This window comes from Equus quagga, chromosome 2 (assembly GCF_021613505.1).
Source record: "Equus quagga isolate Etosha38 chromosome 2, UCLA_HA_Equagga_1.0, whole genome shotgun sequence".
Classification (NCBI taxonomy): domain Eukaryota; kingdom Metazoa; phylum Chordata; class Mammalia; order Perissodactyla; family Equidae; genus Equus; species Equus quagga.
Window position 1 is genome coordinate 46,370,713 of NC_060268.1, and position 22,567 is coordinate 46,393,279.

At 35.9% G+C, this 22,567-nt stretch overlaps 1 protein-coding gene across 1 annotated transcript in view; it reads right to left on the minus strand.

Moving 5' to 3' along the window:
• Nucleotides 1-22,567, minus strand: part of TRPM7 (transient receptor potential cation channel subfamily M member 7) — a 110,309-nt gene that overhangs the window by 76,399 nt on the left and 11,343 nt on the right. The window contains exons 2-4 of the mRNA XM_046652252.1: nt 12,589-12,668; nt 9,053-9,091; nt 518-716 (exon numbers count right to left, since the gene is read on the minus strand). Of these exons, the coding sequence (XP_046508208.1) occupies nt 518-716; nt 9,053-9,091; nt 12,589-12,668 (318 nt within the window). The remainder of the gene's footprint in view (nt 1-517; nt 717-9,052; nt 9,092-12,588; nt 12,669-22,567) is intronic.

Sequence of the window (22,567 nt, forward strand, 5' to 3'; positions counted from 1 at the left end):
TAATTTATAAGAGCCACCAGTTAAAAATGCATTTTATAATGTTTATTATAAGATTAAAGAATAGAAAAAGAATGTATAAATAACATGCTAATAGGAAAGGGCAGAAATAACAATACTTAATCCAAAAGACACAAGAAAGAAAGGGGAACAAAGTGAGACAGTAGACTAAATTTAAAATATATGTATTTTATTTACATATCAAAAAGAAACCTCTTACATAAGGAAAGTTTAAAAGTAAAAGGGAAGAAAGAAAATTTAGTTACGGTGATTTCAGAAAAAGCAGACTTTGTCAAGAAAAACGACAAGAGATAAAAGACATTTCATAATTTAAAAAAGTTCAATTCACCAAGACATAACAATTCTCTATGTGTATGCACCTATACAAAGATCTTCAAAATACATAAAGAAATCAGTGAGACTAACTGTCTTGACATAGTGTTTTATAAATTGTCATATAAATAAATGTATATTATTCAGATAAGATAAACTGAAATAAAAAATCAAATACTTGACATACCTTTGCTCTGTAGGAATGAGAACCCCCTTGAAAATTTATGACTCCATATGCATCCGTTGGGCTCTGTTCTGTATGTTTTTCCACAGACCATTCTTCTGGTGTCTGATTAAAATGGTCACCCAATTTCACATCTGAGTATTTCATGGCAAGACTTGCAGTAAAACAAGCATGTTGCTTGACTAAGCGACCACAAAAACACCTAAAAAAATAAAAGAAATTTTAAAAAGACCTTTCAAAAAATTAGTCCATGAAAAACTGAATTAAAATGAATGAACCGGGGCCGGCCCCATGGCCAAGTGGTTGAGTTCGAGCACTCTGCTTCAGCGGCCCAGGGTTTCTGCTGGTTCAAATCCTGGGCACGGACATGGCACTGCTTGTCAGGCCATGCTGAGGCGGCATCCCACATGCCACAACCAGAAGGACTCACAACTAAAAATATACAACTATGTACTGAGGGGCTTTGGGGAGAAAAGGGGGAAAAATAATGATAATAAAACGAATGAACCAATGAAGAATATGAAAATAATTTGACTTTTTGATTTTAGGGTATTATCTTCACCATAGCATTGACATAATATAAATACGTTAGTATTTGATGATGTAGGAGTCATCTACATTTAGTGTGGGGCATCTACTAAATGTAATACAGTCATGCATTGCTTAACGACAGGGATACATTCTGAGAAATACATCATTGGGTGAGTTCTTCATTGTGCCAACATCATACAGTGGACTTACACAAACCTAGGTAGTATAGCCTACTACACACCCAGGCTATATGGCACCAATCTTATGGGACCACTGTCATATATACAATCTGTTGTTGACCAAAACGTCATCAGGTGGTGCATGATTGTATAACCATATAATAAATAGTATTCAGCAAGAGAAAGGAATGAACCACTGATATGGATGAATCTCAAAATCATTATGCTGAATGAAAGAAGCCAGATGCCAAAGAGTACATATTTATATGATTCCATGTATACAGAACTCAAGAAAATGCAAACTAATCTATATGTGACAACAACGGGGCCTGGGGCCAGGGGCAGAAAGGTTTGCACTCTACCTAGAAGCACTTCTTGGACCACTATGTAGGAAGCAGGAACCCAATGAAGCCAGGCAGATTTGATAAAAAAAATCATATAAGAGTTTGTAGAAGCCAAAGAGCTAATGTGGGGCAGAAAACAAAAGGAGGAAGGAGCTAGAGAAAGTTCCACATATATGCAGAAGGGCCTCCTTAAGCATGAGTAAGAATAAACCACCCAAGGCAAAGGTAAAAACTACTAGACAGCAGTAAGCCAAATAATTCCTGAAGTTCATAAAGGGTAGGGAAAAGTTTGTGTTTCCACCAACCAGAGGGAGAGAGCTCATAAGACACAGGACTATGATAGGGTCCTCAGAAGACTAATGCGCAATTAAAGGACTAAATTAGACCTAGAACACATGTGCCCTGACAAGTGTAAGAGCAAGACTTGAAAGAATCAAACTGATCCAAAGGACCTTAATTACATGATAAAATAAGTACAAAACTCCCTAACGGAATACAACAAAAATCCAACAACCCAAAATAAATAATTCACAGTATGCAGCATCCATCAAAAATTACTAGGCATGTGGGGGCCAGCATGGCGGCATAGTGGTTAAGTTCGCATGCTCTGCTTCGGCAGCCTGGGTTCACCGGTTTGGATCCTGGACGTGAACCTACACATCACTCATCAAGCCATGCTGTGGCGGTATCCCACATAAAAATAGAGGAAGATTGGCACAGATGTTAGCTCACAGCCATTCTTCCTCACCAAATAAAAAACTCCAAAACAAATGAACAAAAACAATTACTAGGCATGTGAAGAAGTCAGAATATATAAGTGAAAAGAAAATCAGTAAATGAAGACCCAGAAATTGTATAAAGATGATGGAATTAGCAGAAAAGGACACTGAAACAACTACAGGCATACCTCGTTTTATTGCATGTTGCTTTACTGCCCTTTGCAGATATTGAGTGTTTTACAAATTGAAGGTCTGAGGTAACCCTGCGTCAAGCAAGTCTATCAGTGCCATTTTTCCAACAGCATTTGCTCACTGTATGTCTCTAAGTCACATTTTGGCAATTCTTACACCACTTCAAACTTTTTCGTTGTTGATTATCCTATTTGTTGTGGTGATCAGTGATCTTTGATGTTACTACTGTAATTGTTTGGGGGCACCATGAACTGCGCCTATATAAGACCGTGAACTTAATAAATGTTGTATGTGTTCTCCTGTCCTTCTTCCTCTCCTCAGGCCTCCCTATTTCCAAGACACAATACTGAATATTGAAATTAGGCCAGTTAATAACCCTAGAATGGCTTTTAAGAGTTAAGTGAAAGGAAGAGTTGCATGTCTCTCACTTAAAATCAAAAGCAAGAAATGATTAAGCTTAGTGAGGAAGGCATGTCGAAAGCCAAAACAGGCTGAAAACTAGGTCTCTTGTGCCAAACAATTAGCCAAATTGAACGCAAAGGAAAAGCTCTTGAAGGAAATTAAAAGTGCTCCCCCAGCAAACACACAAATGGTAAGACAGTGAAACAGCCTTACTGCCGATATGGAGAAAGTTTTAGTGGTCTAGAGAGATCAAACCAGCCACAACATTCCCTTAAGCCAAAGCCTAATCCAGAGTAAGGCCTTAACTCTCTTCAATTCTGTGAAGGCTGAAAGAGGTGAATGAGGTGAATAAGCTGAAGAAGAAAAGTCTGAAGCTAGGAGAGGTTGGTTCGTGACGTTTAAAGAAAGAAGCTGTCTCCATAACATAAAAGTGCAAGGTGAAGCTGCGAGAGCTGATGTAGAAGTTGTGGCAAATTAACCAGAAGATCTAGCAAAGACAATTAATGAAGGTGGCTACACTAAATAACAGATTTTCAATGTAGATGAAAGAGCCTTCTATTGAAAGAAGATGCCACCTAGGACTTTCATAGTTAGAAAGAAGTCAATGCCTGGCTTCAAAGCTTCAAAGGACAGGCTAATTCTCTTGTTAGACACTAAGGCAGTTGGTGACTTAAGTTGAAGCCAATGCCATTTACCTTTCTAAAAATCCTAGGGCCCTTAAGTATTATACTAAATCTACTCTGCCTGTGCTCTATAAGTGGAACAACAAAGCCTGGATGACAGGACATCTGTTTACAACATGGTTGACTGAATATTTTAAGCCCACTGTTCAGACTTACTGCTCAGAACTAAAGATTCCTTTCAAAACATGACCACTCACTGATAATGCACCTGGTCACACAAGAGCTCTGATGGAGATCTACAATGAGATTAATGTTGTTTTCATGTCTGCTAACACAACATCCATTCTGCAGCCCATGGATCAAGGAGTTATTTCAACTTTCAAGTCTTATTATTTAAGAAATACATTTCATAAGGCTATAGCTGCCATAGACAGTGATTCCTCTGATGGATCTGGTAAAACTTTCTGGAAAGGATTCACCATTCTAGATGCCATTAAGAACATTTGTGATTCACGGAAAGAGGTCAAAATACCAACATTAACAGGAGTTTTGGAAGGTTCCAGGATTGGAATCAACCCATGGATGACTTTAAGAGATTCAAGACTTCAGTGGAGGAAGTCACTGCAGATGTAGCAGAAATAGCAAGAGAACTAGAATTAGAAGATGTGACTGAATTGCTGCAATCTCATGACAAAACTTTAACAGATGAGTTGTTTCTTACAGATGAGCAAAGAAAATGGTTTCTTGAGATGGAATCTACTCCTGGTGAAGATGCTATGAAGACTACTGAAATGACAACAAAGGATTTAGAATATTACATAAACTTAGGTGATAAAGCAATAGAAGGGTTTGAGAGGATGGACTCCAGTTTTGAAAGAAGTTCTACTGTGGGTAAAATGCTATCAAGCAGCATCACGTGCTACAGAGAAATTGTTCATAAAAGGAAGAGTCAATCAATGTGGCAGACTTCACTGGTGTCTTATTTTAAGAAAGTGCCAAGCCACCTCACCTTTAGCAACCACGACCCTGATCAGTCAGCAGCCATAAACATCAATTCACGACCTTTCACCAGCAAAAAGATTACGAATCACTGAAGGCTCACATGGTTAGCATTTTTTAGCAATAAAGTATTTTTAAATTAAGGTATATACATTGTTTTTTTAGACATAATGCTATTGCACACTTAACAGACTACAGTATAATGTAAATGTAACTTTTACATATACAATAGGAAACCAAAGTTTGTGTGACTCACTTTACTGTGATACTCACTTTATTGCAGTGGTCTGGAAGCAAACCTGAAATATCTCCAAGGTATGCCCTGTTATTATAAATAAGCTCCAACTATTAAGAAATGCTTAGGGTGCCGCCTGGTGATGCAGCGGTTAAGTGCGCATGTTCCAAGTCAGTGGCCTAGGGTTCGCCGGTTCGGATCCCGGGTGTGAACATGGCACCGCTTGGCAAGCCATACTGTGGTAGTTGTCCCACATATAAAGCAGAGGAAGATGGGCACAGATGTTAGCTCAGGGCTAGTCTTCCTCAGAAAAAAGAGGAGGATTGGCAGGAGTTAGTTCATGGCTAATCTTCCTCAAAAAAAAAAAAGAAAGAAAAGAAATGCTTGGGAAGATAGACAAAAACATGAACATGAGGAAGGAACTGGAAAATATTTTTTTAAAAAAAGGCCCAACTAGAATCTAAAGGTAACAGAGTATCTGAAATGAAAATGTCACAGGGTAGGATTTATATATCAGACACTACAAAAAAAGAAAACCAGTAAATTTGAAGACATAGCAATAGGAACTATCCAAAATGAAATACTGAGAAAAAAGACTGAAAGGAACAATGAGAATAGAACAGTAGTGACCCATGGAACACTATCAAGTAGCTCAACACAACCATAATTCAAGTCCCAGAAAGAAGGAAGTGGGAGCAAAAATTTTAAAACATATTGGGCAAAAGTTTGAAAACTGTTTGACAGATCTGAGCAGTTCAATAAGAACTATGCAAAACAAACTTGAAGAAATCACAGTAGGGCATTGCTGAAAGCCACACAAAAAGAGAATATCTTAAAAGCAACCAGACTACAAATGTCACATTATACACGGGAGAACAAAGATAAGAATGACAGAAGACATCTTGTCCAAAACCATGCAAGCCAAAAGTCACTAGTATAGCACCTTTGAAGTACTAAAAGGAAAAAAAACTATCAACTTAGAATCCTATAAGACTTGAACAAAACTATCAGCCAACCAAAGTGATTTAATAGACGTTTATAGAACACTCCACCCAACAAGAGAATAAAAACTCTACTAGAGTGCACAGGAACTACTCACCAAGATTAACCACATTCTGGGCCATAAAATAAGTCTCAATAAACTAAAAAGGATGTAAATTATAAAAAGTATGCTCTCCGACTACAATAAAATTAAACTAGAAACCAACAAAAGAAACTACCAGGAAAAAATGACACTTCTAATTAACTCATGATTCAAAGAAACTCACAAAAAAAAAACTAGAAAATATTTAGAACAAAATGAAAACAAAAATAGTATCAAAATATATAAGATGCAATTGTATAGTGTTTAGAAGTAAAGTTATAGTGCGTATTTATACATAAACTTTACAGTATAAAAATACACTATATAGGATAAAAAAATACACTATATAGTAGTATAAAGTTTAAATTAGAAAAGACCTGCAAGCAATACCAATCTAAACTTCCACCTTAACAATTAAAAACAGCAAACTAAACCCAAAGTAAGCAGATGGAAAGAAAAAATAAAAAGAACATAATGAAACAGAAAAAGAGGAGAACAATGAAGAAAAATCAATGAACAAAGAGCTTGCTCATAGAAAAGACCAACGAAATTCAACATTCATTCACTATAAACATTTTCAGCAAATCAGGAAAGGAGGGAACTTCCTCAATACAGATATCATCATACTTACTAAATCTTAGCTGTGAGTACACTTTGAGCCCTGTGAGTCCTTCTACCTAATTACCAAACCTAGGGTCATCTTGGGGACTCCTGACAAAAGTGAACAAAATATATGAGGATAACTGTTTTTAAGCACTGGACAAAAGGAAACTTGATCCTTGAAATGAGGGAAATAACAGGGGCGTCCCCATGACTGCACCAGCCGTGGGAAATCTTTCAATCATTGTGCACAGAGGTGATGCTCAGGCAGAAAACAGCAGTGTCACTGAGCTGAGCAAGGAGGTAGAAAACAGAATTCCAGGCTGCTGAAACAGTTGGAATTTGTAGCAGGCTGCCAGAAAAGAAAGAACTGTAGAGAGAGAGAGAGAAAGAAACTTGCATGAGGATTCATCATGGGTTCTTGGCCATGGACTGAGCTGTATCTGTGTCAGGCAACACTCTGTGACACCTAGCAGAAATGATCTGCTGTGGGTTTGAGAACGGAGTCATAAAGGCCTAGGAGACATTGCACTTTTAGTTCAGGATGAAAAGACATCACTAAGCACCTTGGTCATTCAGCTGAGACCCTAAAAAGGCTACAGATTAGGAGTAAGGTCCATATACTAGGACTAAGTTTAAAATAAAAATAGAGCTGCCCCAACAAAGAATAAATAAAGCCTGATGGGACAAAAGAATGCCAATAACTTTATCATCCATCAGAACAAAACTGAACACCCTTTAAAGGAAGATAACATAGTCCAGAATCCCTAAAGTGGATCAGACACAACATTCATAACATACAATAAAAAATTACTGGACATATATAAAAGCAAGAAAATGTGACTCATAACCAAGAAAAAAAGTGGACTACAGAAACAGACCCTAAATGATGCAGGTGTTGGAATTAGTAAACAGATTTTAATGCAGGTATTAGAAATACGTTCAAGGACTTCTAGAAATAGATGGTGATAATAAAGAGACAGATAGGGTACCTCAGCAGTGACATAGAAACTGTAATAAAGAATCAAATGGAAATTTCACAAATGAAAAATATGCATGAAATGAAAAGTTCATTGGATTGGCAAAACAATATATTAAAGATTGCAGAAATAAGGGTTAGTGAACCTGAAGACAGATCAACACATATGATCTAATTTGATAAATGGAAAAAAATTTTAATTAAAAAACAATAATAAAACAGGGCCTCAATGACCTGTGGGAAATATCAAGGAATCCAACATATGCATAACTGGAGTCCTAGAGGGAAGAGAGAGAGAATGAGGAAGAAAAATATTTTAAGAAACAATGGTCAAAAACTTCCCAATTTGGTGAAAAACATGAACTTGCAGATATTCATGCAAGCAGAGAAAATACAAAGAGAACCACTCTCAAGCACATTATAGACCTGCTGCTGAAATTGAAACTACAGGAAAAAAAAATCTTTAAAGGAGCCAGAGGAAAAAAAAGACCCACTACATAGAAGAGAATTACACTAATGACGGGCGACTTTTCAGGAGAACCAGAAGACAATATAATGATATTCTTAAAGTGCTGGAAGGAGAAAACTGTCAACTTAGAATTCTACAGCTAGTGAAAATATCCTTCAAAAAGGAAGGTACAATAAAAATATTTTCAGATAAAATAAGCTGAGAAAATTCATCTCCAGTATATCTAAATGCTACCAAATGCTAAAGGAAACTCTTCAGCCTGAATGGAAAGACACCAGGTGGAACTTTTCATCTAGAGGAAGGAATGAATAGGACTGAAGATGGTAAAACAACTCAATATATCTAAAATGAACTCATTCTATACACTTTTGTTTTTAGCCTACCAACCAGAGACCTTCTCGTCTTCCTCTTACATTCCTTGATCAGATCTTCATGAACAATATTACTACTTATTCAGTTGCTTAAGTAAGAAATTTAGGTACCATCCTCAAATCCTCCCTTTCTCCACATATCCGCCACATCCTATTGAGTTTATCTCATTAATCCCTTCAAATGTCTACTTGTCTTCATCATCACAGCCACTATCTTAATTCAGGCTCTCATTTTTTGCCAGAATTACTCCAAAACTTTCCAAACAATTTTTTTTCTCCCAATCCAATCTCCTCAAAATGCCAACTGCTTTTACTGGGGGGAAAAAGAACAATCTGAGCATGTTACTTCCCTGTACAATATCCTTTTAACATGAAATCAAAGCTATGTGGCATAGTACACAAAGAGCTGAAACGATCTGGCCCCTGCTTATTTGTCAAACTCAGATCTCTCCAGTGTCCACCTTACATTCTACAGTTTCCTGACGGAGCCCTCATCTCGTCACTGTTAGGCCTTCCCATATCTCTTCTCTCTGCCTAAAATCCCTTGTCCTCAATCTTTATTCAGTTAACATCCAACTTCAGAATTCTGTTCACGTAGCTTCACTTCAGTCTCAAGCAGCCTTGTCTGATCCCTCACCTCTGAGTCTGAGTAAAGTACCCCTCAAATACAACAGCTTGTGAATTTTACCCCACTGTATTCTAACTGATGTTTCTAATAGATTAGAAGTTTTATTTTTCAAGTTTTTATTTATTAGATTATTAGTTTTATTTTTCAAAATTTGTGCAATAGAGTTATGTTATTAAAACTTACCTGACGAGTTGCTGACAAATTTGACATCCTGGAAGGCATCTATGAAACAAGGTAAATTTATTACTTAAAAGCAAAAAAAAATTTTTAGTTTAAACTAAACCATATAAAATCCACATAAAAGTACAAAACAAAGGAAAATTATATATTTAGTTTAATTTTTCAGTGGATATCATAGGTCATTTATACCTTGATTTATATATTCAAATGACTTTTTTAAGACTCACATAGTTTCCACATTTTAAATACAATTAGTTACAACATAAAATCCAGACACCATAAAAGAAAAGACTGACAGATTTAACTACATAAAAATACATCATTTCTACACAGGAAAAATACGCCACTAACAAAGTCTAAAGTCAAAGTGAGAAAAAATATTTGCTGACAAAAGGTTAGTTCCCCTAATATATAAAGAGCTTCTTCAAATAAATACAAAAAAGAAAAATATATGAACAGATAGTTGATAGTAAAAACATACATAGGAAAGCCATTTGATTATAAAAGATTTTTTAAAAATCCTTTAAGACAATATCTTGGCAAGAATATAGAGAAAGGTTGTCTCATATCTGCTGGTGGGAATATAAATTAATATAATCTCTAGGTAGCGCAATTTGGTAATACTCATCAAAATGAAAAATGTAGACTCCTTCTTAAACTCTAATTCTAGTACTAAAAGTACAGGCTAAAAAGTATCTGTAGCATACGTGTAAAATAATTAATTAATTAATGAAGGTTATTCACTACAGTATTTTTTTTCTAATCGCAAAAAGAAAAACAATAGCTAAAATAAGGGACTACTAAGACAAATTATCATTCAAGCATATAATTAAAAAGGATGCAACAATTAAGAACAAAATGGTTATTGTCAAGATAAACACAATGAACTAAACAGTATGTATTTAAAAGGAGAGAGGGAGGAATAAATATACATTTGCTTAGACATTCAAAGACTATAACTATTTCTGGAAGATATTTCAAAGAATAGGTAATAAGGTTTCCTTCAGGAAGGGGAACTTAAGGCACAGAGGTAGAAAGGAGACTTCCACTTATAAGTGTTGGTACCTTGTAAATCCATGTATTAACCTATTCATATAAAATTGATTTTAAAACTCAACTTGTGTAGAAAGAAATGACCAGCTGTATTTGTAAATCATGCCTCATATGGATGGCTAAAGCCAAAGATACTTAATAATAGCCTGGTATTTCTTTAACACCTAAATGAGTACTTTTATTATTTCTATTGAAAAATTAAATCAACAAAATAATAGGGAAAAAACTCCTTAATAATACAATCTGTTTTTTTAGTACAGCAAAACCATAATATTCTCTCAATGAAAGAACAGTGTCTTATTTTAGAACTTATTTGGAACACACTGAAATATGGAGATCTAAATTCTAATCCTATCATTATGAATTATTAGCCATGTGACCTGGGAAATGTGAATTATGCTCTCTGGTTAAGAAATGTGATGTTATGCTGTTATAAAATGTATATTTAATAATTAGTAATAAATTCAAATCAATCATAGAATAATGATTGGAAGAGACATTAGCTTCTCTGTTTTATTTGTTTATTTTTTGGTGAGGAAGATTGGCCCTGAGCTAACATCTATTGCCAATCTTTCTCTTTTTGCTTAAGGAAGATTGTCTCTGAGCTAACATCTGTACCAATCTTCCTCTATTTTGTACATGGGACATTGCCACAGAGTGGCTTGACAAGCAGGGTATAGGTCCGCGCCTGGGATCTGAATCCAGGAATCCCAAGCCACCAAAGTGGAGCACATGAATTAAACCACTACACCACCGGGCTGGGCCCAGGTCATCTATTTTAATGATCTAAAAAGACATTGATACAATTTACCAAAAATCGGAATATTAAAAAATGTGGTGTTCTCAATAGTAATCAAATAAATGCAATTTAAGACATTTACTATTTATCACTTTTTCCTGAAGATGATGGAAAACGTTACTATAGTCAATCTTCAGTAAAGTAAGCATTCTCATCACTACCGGTGATAATGTATACTGCTTTAATCCTCTTGGAAAGCTTTTTGGGAGCACATATACTAAGTGGGGAAAAAGCCTTAAATACAAAAAACGTTTTATCCTCTAAGATCTTTATATGGCCTAATTTTCATTCATAATGGCTAAAAATTAAAAACAATTCAAATGTCCAAGAGTAGAATAGGTATATGAATTGTGGTATATACACTAACAAAATATTAACTACCATCTTGTAAAATTTCTATAATATGAAAAAATACATTTACTATAACATTTTGCTAAAAAGCAGATACAGTATTTTACATATAGACAGCAATATTTTAAAACAAAAGCTACGCATTCAGGAAACATTAAAAATAAATGCAACAAAATATTATTAATAATGAGTGTCTTGATGTACCGAAACTGAGTACTGAGGTAACTTTCTGCTTCTCAAAAGTTTGCCAATTTATCATGTACATTACTCTTATAATAGAAATTTGTTTAAGTGACAGATATATTCAAAATACACATTTTTTTCACTGTTAAAATAAAAAGAAATGTCGAATTCAAACACCAGGTTTATGTAATATAACAAACAAAGGTATAGAAACTCTATTCAACAAATATTTACTGAGTATCTACTATGGACAATAGATGCTATAAATTTAAAATACATCAGTTAATAAAAAATTACCTATTTGGTTATGTTCTTATAAAAGCCATATATCAAATAGTAGTACAAGCTGCAGAGAAGATAATTGGATAGAGAACAAGGTTTGATACATAGGAAAGGTAGGAAGATTCACAAATCTTATAGATGCCTTTGTCAATTAATTTTTCCTACATGCCTATGAAAAGAGATGCTCTGTAGGCTAGGAAATAACTATATCTTTGGTCTGCCCTTTTAAGCTTTTTTCTATTTTTAGGCTTCAGAAAAAATAATTTTAGGAAAAATGTTTTGTCAAATACCTCACAAGGTCAACTTTTTCTTGAAATTTAGTTAATGTCCTTTACTTGTAAATTTTTCTATTATCAAAACTATTTTAAAGACCAAAAAGTCAACCAGAGATGCCTAAAGTCTCTGACAATAGGTTTTCCCGTAGGTGCTGATCTAAATCTACAGTGTAGCAAATAAAAACAGCAACTATTAGGTTCATAATGGTTTCTTCTGCATGAACCATAGTGTTGGGTACTGAACAGATGTCCAATAAACAGATAAACACTTTTAAGTTCTCAGTATCAGTGAATCAGTTTAAAAAAAGACCGCTTTCTAACTGCCTTATCTCTGTAATACCCTAGTATAATTTGGGGGAGTTCAGGGATGGGGAACACTCCGAAGAAAAGGTTTTATGTTGTAAATGTCACTAAGAACTCCAGAATACTGATATCTTGCAAATGATATCTCCTTTTCCAATGCTAAAAGAAGAATAATTAACAGTAAGCACAAAAATTAACAATAACTACAAATAATTTAATGATTTTGGTGTTTAATAAACAAACAACAATATAGTTTATATCTAAATTTCTAGAAGAAACAAAAGTGTGCTTACCTGTGAGGGTCTTTGGAACTTGGTATAATATATACACATTCCCTCTTGGTCAAAGTGCTTTCTATCCAGGATTTCTGGGACTAAAACAAAAAGTTTTAAAAGATGGTTTATAAATTAACCCACTAACATTACAAGGAAATAACTTAATAATAAATACTAAAAAGAAACAGTCTCATACTTTTTTTTAATTCACTAAATATTTACTACATACTACATGCTTACTTATGGACAGCACACCTAGAACATTAGAATCATTCCATCTACAGTAGTTCTCCCTTATCTGCAGTTTTGCTTTCATGGTTTCAGTTACCCACAGTCAACTGAAGTCCAAAAACATTAAATGGAAAATTCCAGAAATAAACAATTCATAAGTTTTAAATTGCATACTATTCTGAGTAGCATAATGTAATCACACGCTGTCCCATTCCCACCTGGGACGTGAATCACCCCTTTGTCCGGCGTATTCACACTGTATACGCTAACTGCCCATTAGTCACTTAGTAACCATCGCAGTTATCAGATCAACTGTGGTGATATCGCAGTGCTCGTGTTCAAGTAATCCTTATTTTACTTCATAATGGCCCCAAAGTGCAAGAGTAGAGATGCTGGAAATTCGGATATGCCAAAGAGAAGCCGCAAAGAGCTTTCTTTAAGTGAAAAGATCAAAGCTCTTGACTTAATAAGGGAAGAAAAAAAATGGTATGCTGAGGTTACTGTGATCTAGGGTAAGAACAAATCTTCTATCGGTGAAATTGTGAAGAAGAAAAAAATTTGTGCTAGCTTTGCTGTCGCACCTCAAATATGTATGTATAGCAAAAAAACATAGTATGTAAGGATCAGTACTAACTACAGTTTCAGGCATCCACCGAGGTCTTGGACTGTATCCCCCTCAGACAAGGAGGGACTACTGTAAATCCAGTGTGATTCAGATTACTAAATCAACAGTGCTGTGCACATACTGTTGCTTCAGATAACCAGAGAGGAAGGGAATCACGTTTGAGACTCCCAGTGTGAGCCAAAAATCTCAAGAGGGGCTAGTGTTATCCTGAGAAGTGGATCATTTAAAAGCTAATTAAAAGCGGCTGTCAGATTTAACTAAAAAAATAAAACCTAACTCTCTTCTATTTCTAAGATAAATAGCTAAAGCATAAGGGCACAGAATAGCTAATGGTACAGGAATAGAAAAAGATATCAAGCAAATTCTAATCAAAAGACAGTATCAGAAAAAAATTGACACTAAACATCAACAGGGATAATGCAGATTATTACATGATTACAAATGTTTGATTCACCAGATTTCTGTAACTGTCTTAAACATGAATAACCAAATAAAATAGTCTCAAAGTACAAAAAGCAAAAAATTAATAAGGAGAATAAGACAAGGCTAGGATCAAAGCAGAAGATTAACATATTTCCTCAATTATTGTAAATCTCAAATTACTTCAAATTTAAAAGATTTTAGAAATTAATTTTTGGGGGCCAGCCCCATGGCCGAGTGGTTAAGTTCTCGTGCTCAGCTTCGGCGGCACAGGGTTTCGCTGGTTCGAATGCTGGGTGTGGACATGGCACAGCTCGTCAAGCCACACTGAGGCGGCATCCCATATGCCATAACTAGAAGCACTCACAACTAAAAATACACACAACTATGTACTGGGGGGGCTTCGGGAGAAAAAGGAAAAATTAAATCTTTAAAAAGAAAATTTAATTTTTTATACCACTACTTAGGCTTCTGCCTGGATCCCTAGACTTTATATCCTGCTACTGATGACTGATTAAAAAGGAATGAGGCATTATACACTGAGGTAGGTGAAACTCCATAAGTTAGGATCGAGTAGATTAAAGACCTTGGGCTCTATCCCCTATATAATATATACATATATATCAATCACCAGGACAGTACAAAAAGGAAGAGCCTATATTTCCAAAAGGAAACCTCTAGAAGACAAAATTATGATGGGTGAAGTTTGCAAGTTCCACTCAAATCCTTCAGGTACCCTAATGATAAACCTTAGTCTAGCCCCCAATCCTAATTCTGCTTCCCAAATTATGTCTCTCCATTCAAAATGTCAGTTTCCTAGGTCAACTGTTCTCCTTTAAATAGATTCACTCAGGGTAGGAGGAAATTACATCATGATCTCTTAGTTATAAAAATCACAAGATGCCCTCTGGAACTTAGGGTCCTTTGTCAGCAAAATGCTCTACACTCTAAAGCTCATTTAACACAGTCCCTCCACCATCTCCTTATTCTAACTAAAATCTGCTATTCCCTTGAAGAATTTGCTTCCCCTACATCCTTCTCTGAAAAAAAAGTAGGAATCTCTCTAGCATCACTGTAGTAGGACTCATGTTTGCTTCTAGAATACACGTGGCAAACCCAACCCTGACTGAATCCAATTCTCCACCTACTCCATAACTGACTACACACTATTAAGATGACTAGAGAAAAGCAAAAACAATGCCCTCTGGTTTCACTTTAAAACTCTGACCACAAACTTCAAATGTCCCTTAATGATGACCAACAATCGCACTATTATTTCCTTGGTCCATTTTCTCACTCTCCTGTATGATTTCACACCATTTCCTTCTCTCCTCAAACCTCCAACCCTCATTCCCCATTCTCACTCTCAACTAATGATCTCACCTCCCATTTCACTGAGAAAATCGAAGCTACAAGAAGAAAACCTCTACAAACTTCTATCAAACCTATCCACCAATGAGTTGTCTATACCATATTCTGCCTTCCTTCCTGTGACTATCTGTGCTCCTATTTAAGCCCAACCACTCTTCTTGTACCCTAGACCCCATACTCCTCACTGACTAAAGGACCCTCTCCACCAATTCTCCCTTAATTTTTTTTTCCTTCTTTATTAACTCATTCCCATCAGCATGCAAGATGCTGTTATTCTCCCCATTTTAAAACACAAAATACAACAAATCTTTGCTTGACTCCACTTCCCCGTCAAGTTTCATGTTTCTGCCTCCATCTATAGTAAAGATCATTGGAAAAATTTTTTCCTCTTTTCTTCTCCTCTCACACTTTCTAAAATCCACTCTAGTTAAGCTTTCAAGCTAATCATTCTCCTGGAATAAGTTTCAACAAGATCACCAATGACTTTCTCTAAATCCAAAGGTCAATTTTCAGGACTCAGCTTCATTGATATATCAAAAACATTTAACAAAGTTGATCATTCTCATCTTCTTGAAACATTTTCATCAGTTAGTTTGGTTTTCTTCCCTTCACTGACCACTCCTTTTATCTCCTTGCTGATCATCATCTTCTCCCCAATCTGTGGACTTCTTTTTTCCAATTATATTCACTCAGACCTTGGACTTCTTTTTTTCTAATTATATTCATTCTTTTAGTGCTCACATCCAGTTTACCATCAATACACTAAATGACTCCCAAATTTATATTTCCAAGCCAGAGCCTTCCCTGAACTCCATACTCATATATCCAACTGCCTACTCAACAGCTTCATTTTGATGTCTAACAGGCATCAAACTTAACATGGCCAAAACTGAACTCATCTTTCACCCAAACATTTATTTCTCATGCAGTGTTCCCTATCTCAGTAAATAGGAACTCTATTCTTCCAGTTCTGTTCTTTTTCCTTTTTTGGCAAAAATCTTAATGACGTCCTTGATTTTCTCTTCTTATATACTTCATAAATAATCTCATGAGTAAAACCTGTCAGCTTGACTTCAAAACACTTCCAGAATCCAAACACTTCTCACACTTCCACTGCTACTATTCTGATGCAAGCCATCACCACCTCTTGCCTGGCTTACTGAAGAAACTATCCACGCCACCCTACAGTCTATTCCTCAAAAGAGATAAATTAATCCTTCTAAAATATGTCATAATGTCACCTCTACACTCAAAATTCTCTAATATCTTCACATTTTATTCAAGAGTTTTATAAAAGGCCAAAGTCCTTAGAGTAACCTTTAAGGTCCTAGTTCTCTGCATATCCACACCCTGCCTCATTCCTTTCTGTCACCTCTTTCAAGTCTTTGAGGAAATGTCACCTTTTCAAGGAGGCTTACAGTATTTAAAAATGCAATCTCCATTGCCACTACTCCCTTATGCAACTACACAGCAATGGAACCAACCCCAAGATCACATTTAGAGCATTGTTCCGAGAATCAAAACATCTGGCCATGTCAGTTAAACTGCTGGTATGTTATTCCTATACTGGCCCCTTCTCCCACTCTACAACCACACACTGAAGCTGAGCAGAGTATTTGTAACTGAAGAGACAAGACATTTATTCATGTGACTTCTGCCTGTAACTTAAAAAATATTATTTGGTAGTGCTGCTCTGATACATGATGATGTGAGGTTAAATTTCTACCAAAACCAACTTAATCTACTGCTTTAAACTCATGAAATTTTCAGTATGCTCTACTATAAAAAAACACAGGATTTAGGAGTGGCATTGAAATTATACTGTAATTTGTCATTTAAAAGGTTGCTTCTCTCTTTTAGAATTATCAGAATTGGCTTGTTAAAAAAAGAGCAGATCAGTGATTGTTTTATTGCTATATTCTTACTGGTTGTTCTTGACTGATAAAATTCAGATACAGATAGTATAAAGTGAGACCAAGATTTGTTTGGAATTTCTCACTTTAAGCTATTGAGAAACAACTGGCAATGACTGCAGCTCAGGCCCATGCTATGGTAATGAAGCCCACCAAAATCAGATACCAGAACTAGACATTTAACATATTCAAATAATCTACTAAAATAATGGAAATAAATATACATGCATTAAGAAGCACTCAGAGTGCTCTGGTATCAACTGTATGAAGTTTTTATTTAACTAAATCATTTGCAGTTCATGGGTATACACATAAAGCCTACAATATGAATGAAAGATGGGCAAAGGGTAAAGACAGCATGAACAAATTGTTAATTAAGAATATAGTGGAACTCTTTAGAGTTCTGTTAAACAATAACTACTTAACAAAATAGAAAGAAGTCTTGGGAGGGACTTGGGAATACAGGGGAGTAGATAAATGCCATGAAATGCAACCTTGTACAACTTATAACCCCTTTTTTTCCTCTTTCTTCCCTTGATAGGACAATTAGGCAAAAAACCAGCAAGGCCAGAGTAGACTTAAACATCATCATCAGCCAATTTTACCTGATGGAATTTATAGAATACTCCACCCAACAACAGCATATCTTTATATTTGGACATAAGTCCTATATCAATAACTCTGAAAACTCAACTGTAAAAAAACCCCAATCAATCCAACTAACAAATGGGCAAAAGAAAGGAGGAGGCATTACGCTAAAGAGGATATGCTTATTTTACCAAGTAAGCATATGAAAAGGTGCTCAACTTCAGTGGCCATTAGGAAAATGCAAATTTAAAACCACCATAAGATACCACTTCACAAACACCAGAAGGGCTATAATCAAATGCTGACAATACCAAGTACAGGCAAGGATGTATAAGCTGGAATTCTAATACTTTCCTAGTAGGAATGTAGAACAGCATAAACACTTAGAAAGGAAAGGTTTCATCATTTATTAAAGAGTTAAACATGAACTTACATACGACCCAACAATTCCACTCCTAAGAATCTTCCCAAGAAAAATGAGGGACCGGTCCCATGGCCTAGTGGTTAAGTTCAGGGTGCTCTGCTTCGGCAGCCCAGGGTTCAGTTCCCAGGTGCAGACCTACACCACTCGTCGACATCCATGCTATGGCGGTGTGCCACATACAAAATAGAGGAAGACTGGCACAGATGTTAGCTCAAGGTAAATCTTCCTTAAGCAAAAAGAGGAAAATCGGCAACAGATGTTAGCTCAGGGCCAATCTTCCTCAGCAAAAAAAAAGAAAAATGAAAACATGCCCACACAAAGACTTGTATTTGAATATTCACAGAAGCATTATTCATAATTGCCAACAAGGTGAAATATCCATACAATGGTATACTACTTAGCAATAAAGGACAAGCTAAGGATAACACGTAACATTGCTGGACCTCAAAAACATTACGCCAAGTGGAAAATGCCAGGCACATAGGATTATATGCTCCATTTACACAAAATTTCTAGAAAAGCCAAAACCATAGAAATAGTAAGTTTCGTAACAGCCATGGGCTGAGTTAGAGTAGGGATAAACTGCAAACAAAAACAAGGACTTTGTGAGGTGATAGAAGTGTTCTAAAATTGGATTGTAGTAGTCATAAAACTAAATAAATTGGGGCCAGCCTGGTGGCTCAGCGGTTAAGTGCACACGTTCCACTTCAGCGGCCCAAGGTTCACTGGTTCAGATCCCGGGTGCAGACATGGCACTGCTTGGCAAGCCATGCTGTGGCAGGCATCCCACAGATAAAGTAGAGGAAGATGGTCAAGGATGTTAGCTCAGGGCCAGTCTTCCTCAGCAAAAGAGGAGGATTGGCAGCAGATGTTAGCTCAGGGCTAATCTTCCTCACACACACACACACACACACACACACAAACACTAAATAAATTTATTAAAAACCAGCAAATCCGTACACTTACAAAGGGAAAATTTTATAGTATATGCATTATACCACAATAAAGCTGCTTAAAAGCACAGGCAGGTTATTAAAAGACATGTAAAACAGAATGAGGAGGTCAAATGTATGTTTAATCAGAGTTCCAGAAGGAGAAAAGGGAAGAATAGGAAGAGGCAATGTTTAAAGAGATGATGAGACCTTCCCAGAACTGATGAAAAACACCAAACCAGAGAATCTAAAAACTCAATTCCTACACAGGATTTTTAAAAAGAAATCCACATGTAGGTATGTATTAGTGTAACTTCGCAACATGAAGAGAAAGAAAAGAACTTAAAATACAGTTAATTTAGAAAAGGTCAGAGGTAGAACATTCCAGAAATGATCTTTTATTATCTTTAGCACAATGCCTGGCACATAGTTACAAGTTTTTACTTATAAAACACCTTGAGGGATATGCTTTCAAATGTAAACTCCCTGAAGATAGTGGCTGTTTATAAATTGTTTTGTACAACAAATGAAGGTCAAAGGAGTACAAAACCCACCAGGAGGGTTTATAGGCTCAACTAGAGATTAGCCTCCCGAAATACTATAGGCCACACTTAGCACCTGCCTCCTAGAAAAACACATGAGTGGGTCACAGATTGCCAATCAGGCAGCATCAACTGTTCTTCTTTAGTGGGAGTCCTTGGATCAACCATGCAGCAGACAGCTCAAGTGCAAGGTAACAAGATAACACTGAGTAGGTAGAGGATCTGCCCTTGCCTCATGCCCCTCAAAAGTCAGTAACTCTTGTAATAACCACATAGACACGGATCTAAGGTCCCCTCAAGGCCAGTTACAGGAATCACTGCAAACAGGAAAACCCAAAGCTATGACTTCTCTCTAACTAGATATTTCGAGTTTCCCAATCCACATATAATTGACCCACACATCACGTAAAAAATGTTGCCTAAAAACAGTTGACACTGTATCTTTTGTAAACCCTTTGCCTCAAATGCATGTAACAAGAAGAGATAACTTCAATTAGCAGAATGAGTGTGTTTGTCAGGCCCCCTTCTAAATATTTTATATGCATTACCTCATCCTATGCTCACAGTAATCCTATGAATTGGGTACTATTAGTATTCCCATATTACAGATGCAGAGACTTAGTTAGACACAGAAGTTGGGGAATCGTCAAAAGTCACACAACTAATAGTTCGCCCTGGCTCCAAAGCCTCTACTGACTTTTTAAGAGAAATTTAAGATAAGCATTTCAAAATCACTTGATATACTTTAAATAACCCGCCTTTGTTACATCTTTTTTGAAACCAATAAGTAGAAATACACGAAATATTTTCAAAAGGCAAACTCTTATGTGATCTCTCTGTATATACTTTTCTGAACATAGAAAAAACCAAATAGAACAGAAGGGTTAACATACCACTCCTAAAAGGTATTATTAATTACTAACTACTGTTAACCAGTATTAGCTTTCCCTCTTTTCTTTCTGCTATTCTGCTCCTCAGCAATAGACTGTCTGAAGCAACTCCAACTATAGTTATTCAAATGGGGCTGGGGATAGGTATGGAGGAATTAGACCAAGAGATTTCAAAATGACTGCTCTACAGCAATGAACTAATGCCCAGTTAAGTCTAAATGGTGGCTTGCAAAACTTTGGATAGTTATTAATTGAAATACTCATAAAAATGAATCACAGGTATATACTTTTCATAGCTTATGCCTTTCTACTAAATGTAAATAAAAATATTTTCACTGACATTTTTACTTGAGATAGTTATACACAGAAGAAAAACGAATCCCAAGTAGCATTTAACATAAGAAATGATCAGAGCTTTCTTTAGGAAGATTAATCTGGCAGGGAGACAAGTGAAAGTAAACCACAGCCACTAGTTTTTGGGGGAAGGGCAATGGGGGCCTGGACTAGTAAAGGAATTGATACAACAAAATTTCCAAATCCAATGTCTTAGAAAAAATAAGCACTACAGATTGATTATTAATATAGTCCTGGTTTCTCATCCTTTCTTCAGATTCACCTCCACGCTTATTTTCCAACCACACATGCAACTTATGGGACCCCAATGAACACTTTTCCCTTTAAACTGATGCTTCCCTCAATTTCCCCACTTACTACAGAAGTATGGCTATACTCTAAATGAGGGATCAGCAATTTTTTCTATAAAGGACAAGACAGTAAATACTATAGGCTTTTTAGACCACACAGTGTCTCTGTCACATACTCTGTTTGGTTTTAAAATGTAAGAACCATTCTTAGCTCAAGGCCATACAAAACAGGCCTTGGCCAGATTTGGCCCACATGGCATATTTGCCAATCCACGCAAACCTAAATCCCACAAAGTATGGGTCTTTCACATTTCCAGAGTCAATTCAATCCAAGAAGCATGCGCAAAGCCTTCAGATTCTTCCCCTATACTGTTTCTTGGACACTAATGTCTCTTCTAACCAATTCTACAATCCCAGTAGATTCTTGTTATTAAAAGTTGCTTTTCAGTGAGGAAAAAAAGGGTGGGATTAAAAAGTTTTAGACGTACATTAACAAAGTTATTTTTCCTGCAGGAATTTCAATAGAAAAAGTATTTAAATACCCATATAGATGTAAACCATAAAACCTAAACATCACTGAGTACAAAATGTAGTGTTTGAGTACATATATCTAGCTTTTTTCCAGAAATAAGTGTCTTTTCCAATTATTGCCAACCTAAGACCCTTTAGTCACTTTTAGTACTCGTTTTTGTTTTTTATGAGAAAATATAAAACCACTCAAAACAGGAATGTTGTTGGATTCCAGGACCTAGTACAAATCTTGCTCACAAGTTAGTTTCATTTTATCGTTTTCATTAAATTGTGTCACTCCCATGCTCACAAATTCTTATCAAATTTTGTGCCTACAGGGACACAACATTAGCATGTTTCAAGACTATCACCTACAGCTTCCTCTACCTTATCCACCAATTTTGTTTAGTTCAAGGGCTTACTGCCTCTTATTCTGTTTCTGTAACCACAGAATGTAAATACATTCTCCCCAAACACAGCATTCTTGTTGTTCATGGCCTTTACTTATTGCATTAGGGATTGGGTTCACATACCCCAGGTGATAGCCATAAATCCTTCCCCACAATAGTTTCTGTACTTTTTGAAATTCTGAGTTTCTAGGCTGCCATCAGTTACTCAATCAAATGTGCCCTGGATTATAAATACATACATAAAATTCCTAATTTTACACCTCTCTTCTTCTTTTGCTAGGATGCATTATTGAATTTTACCAAAAGGTGGCACACTACCAACACAAATCTGAAAATTCTTAAGCTTAAATTGTTCTAGGTAAAGTAAAAACTAACTATAATCACAGAACTCTAACACTAGAAGGAAACTTAAAGATCACTTAGTGATCTTCAGTGGTTAGCGAGCACACATCCTGGAGTCAGATTAACGTGAGTCAGAATTCTAGCTTTGTTGTTTA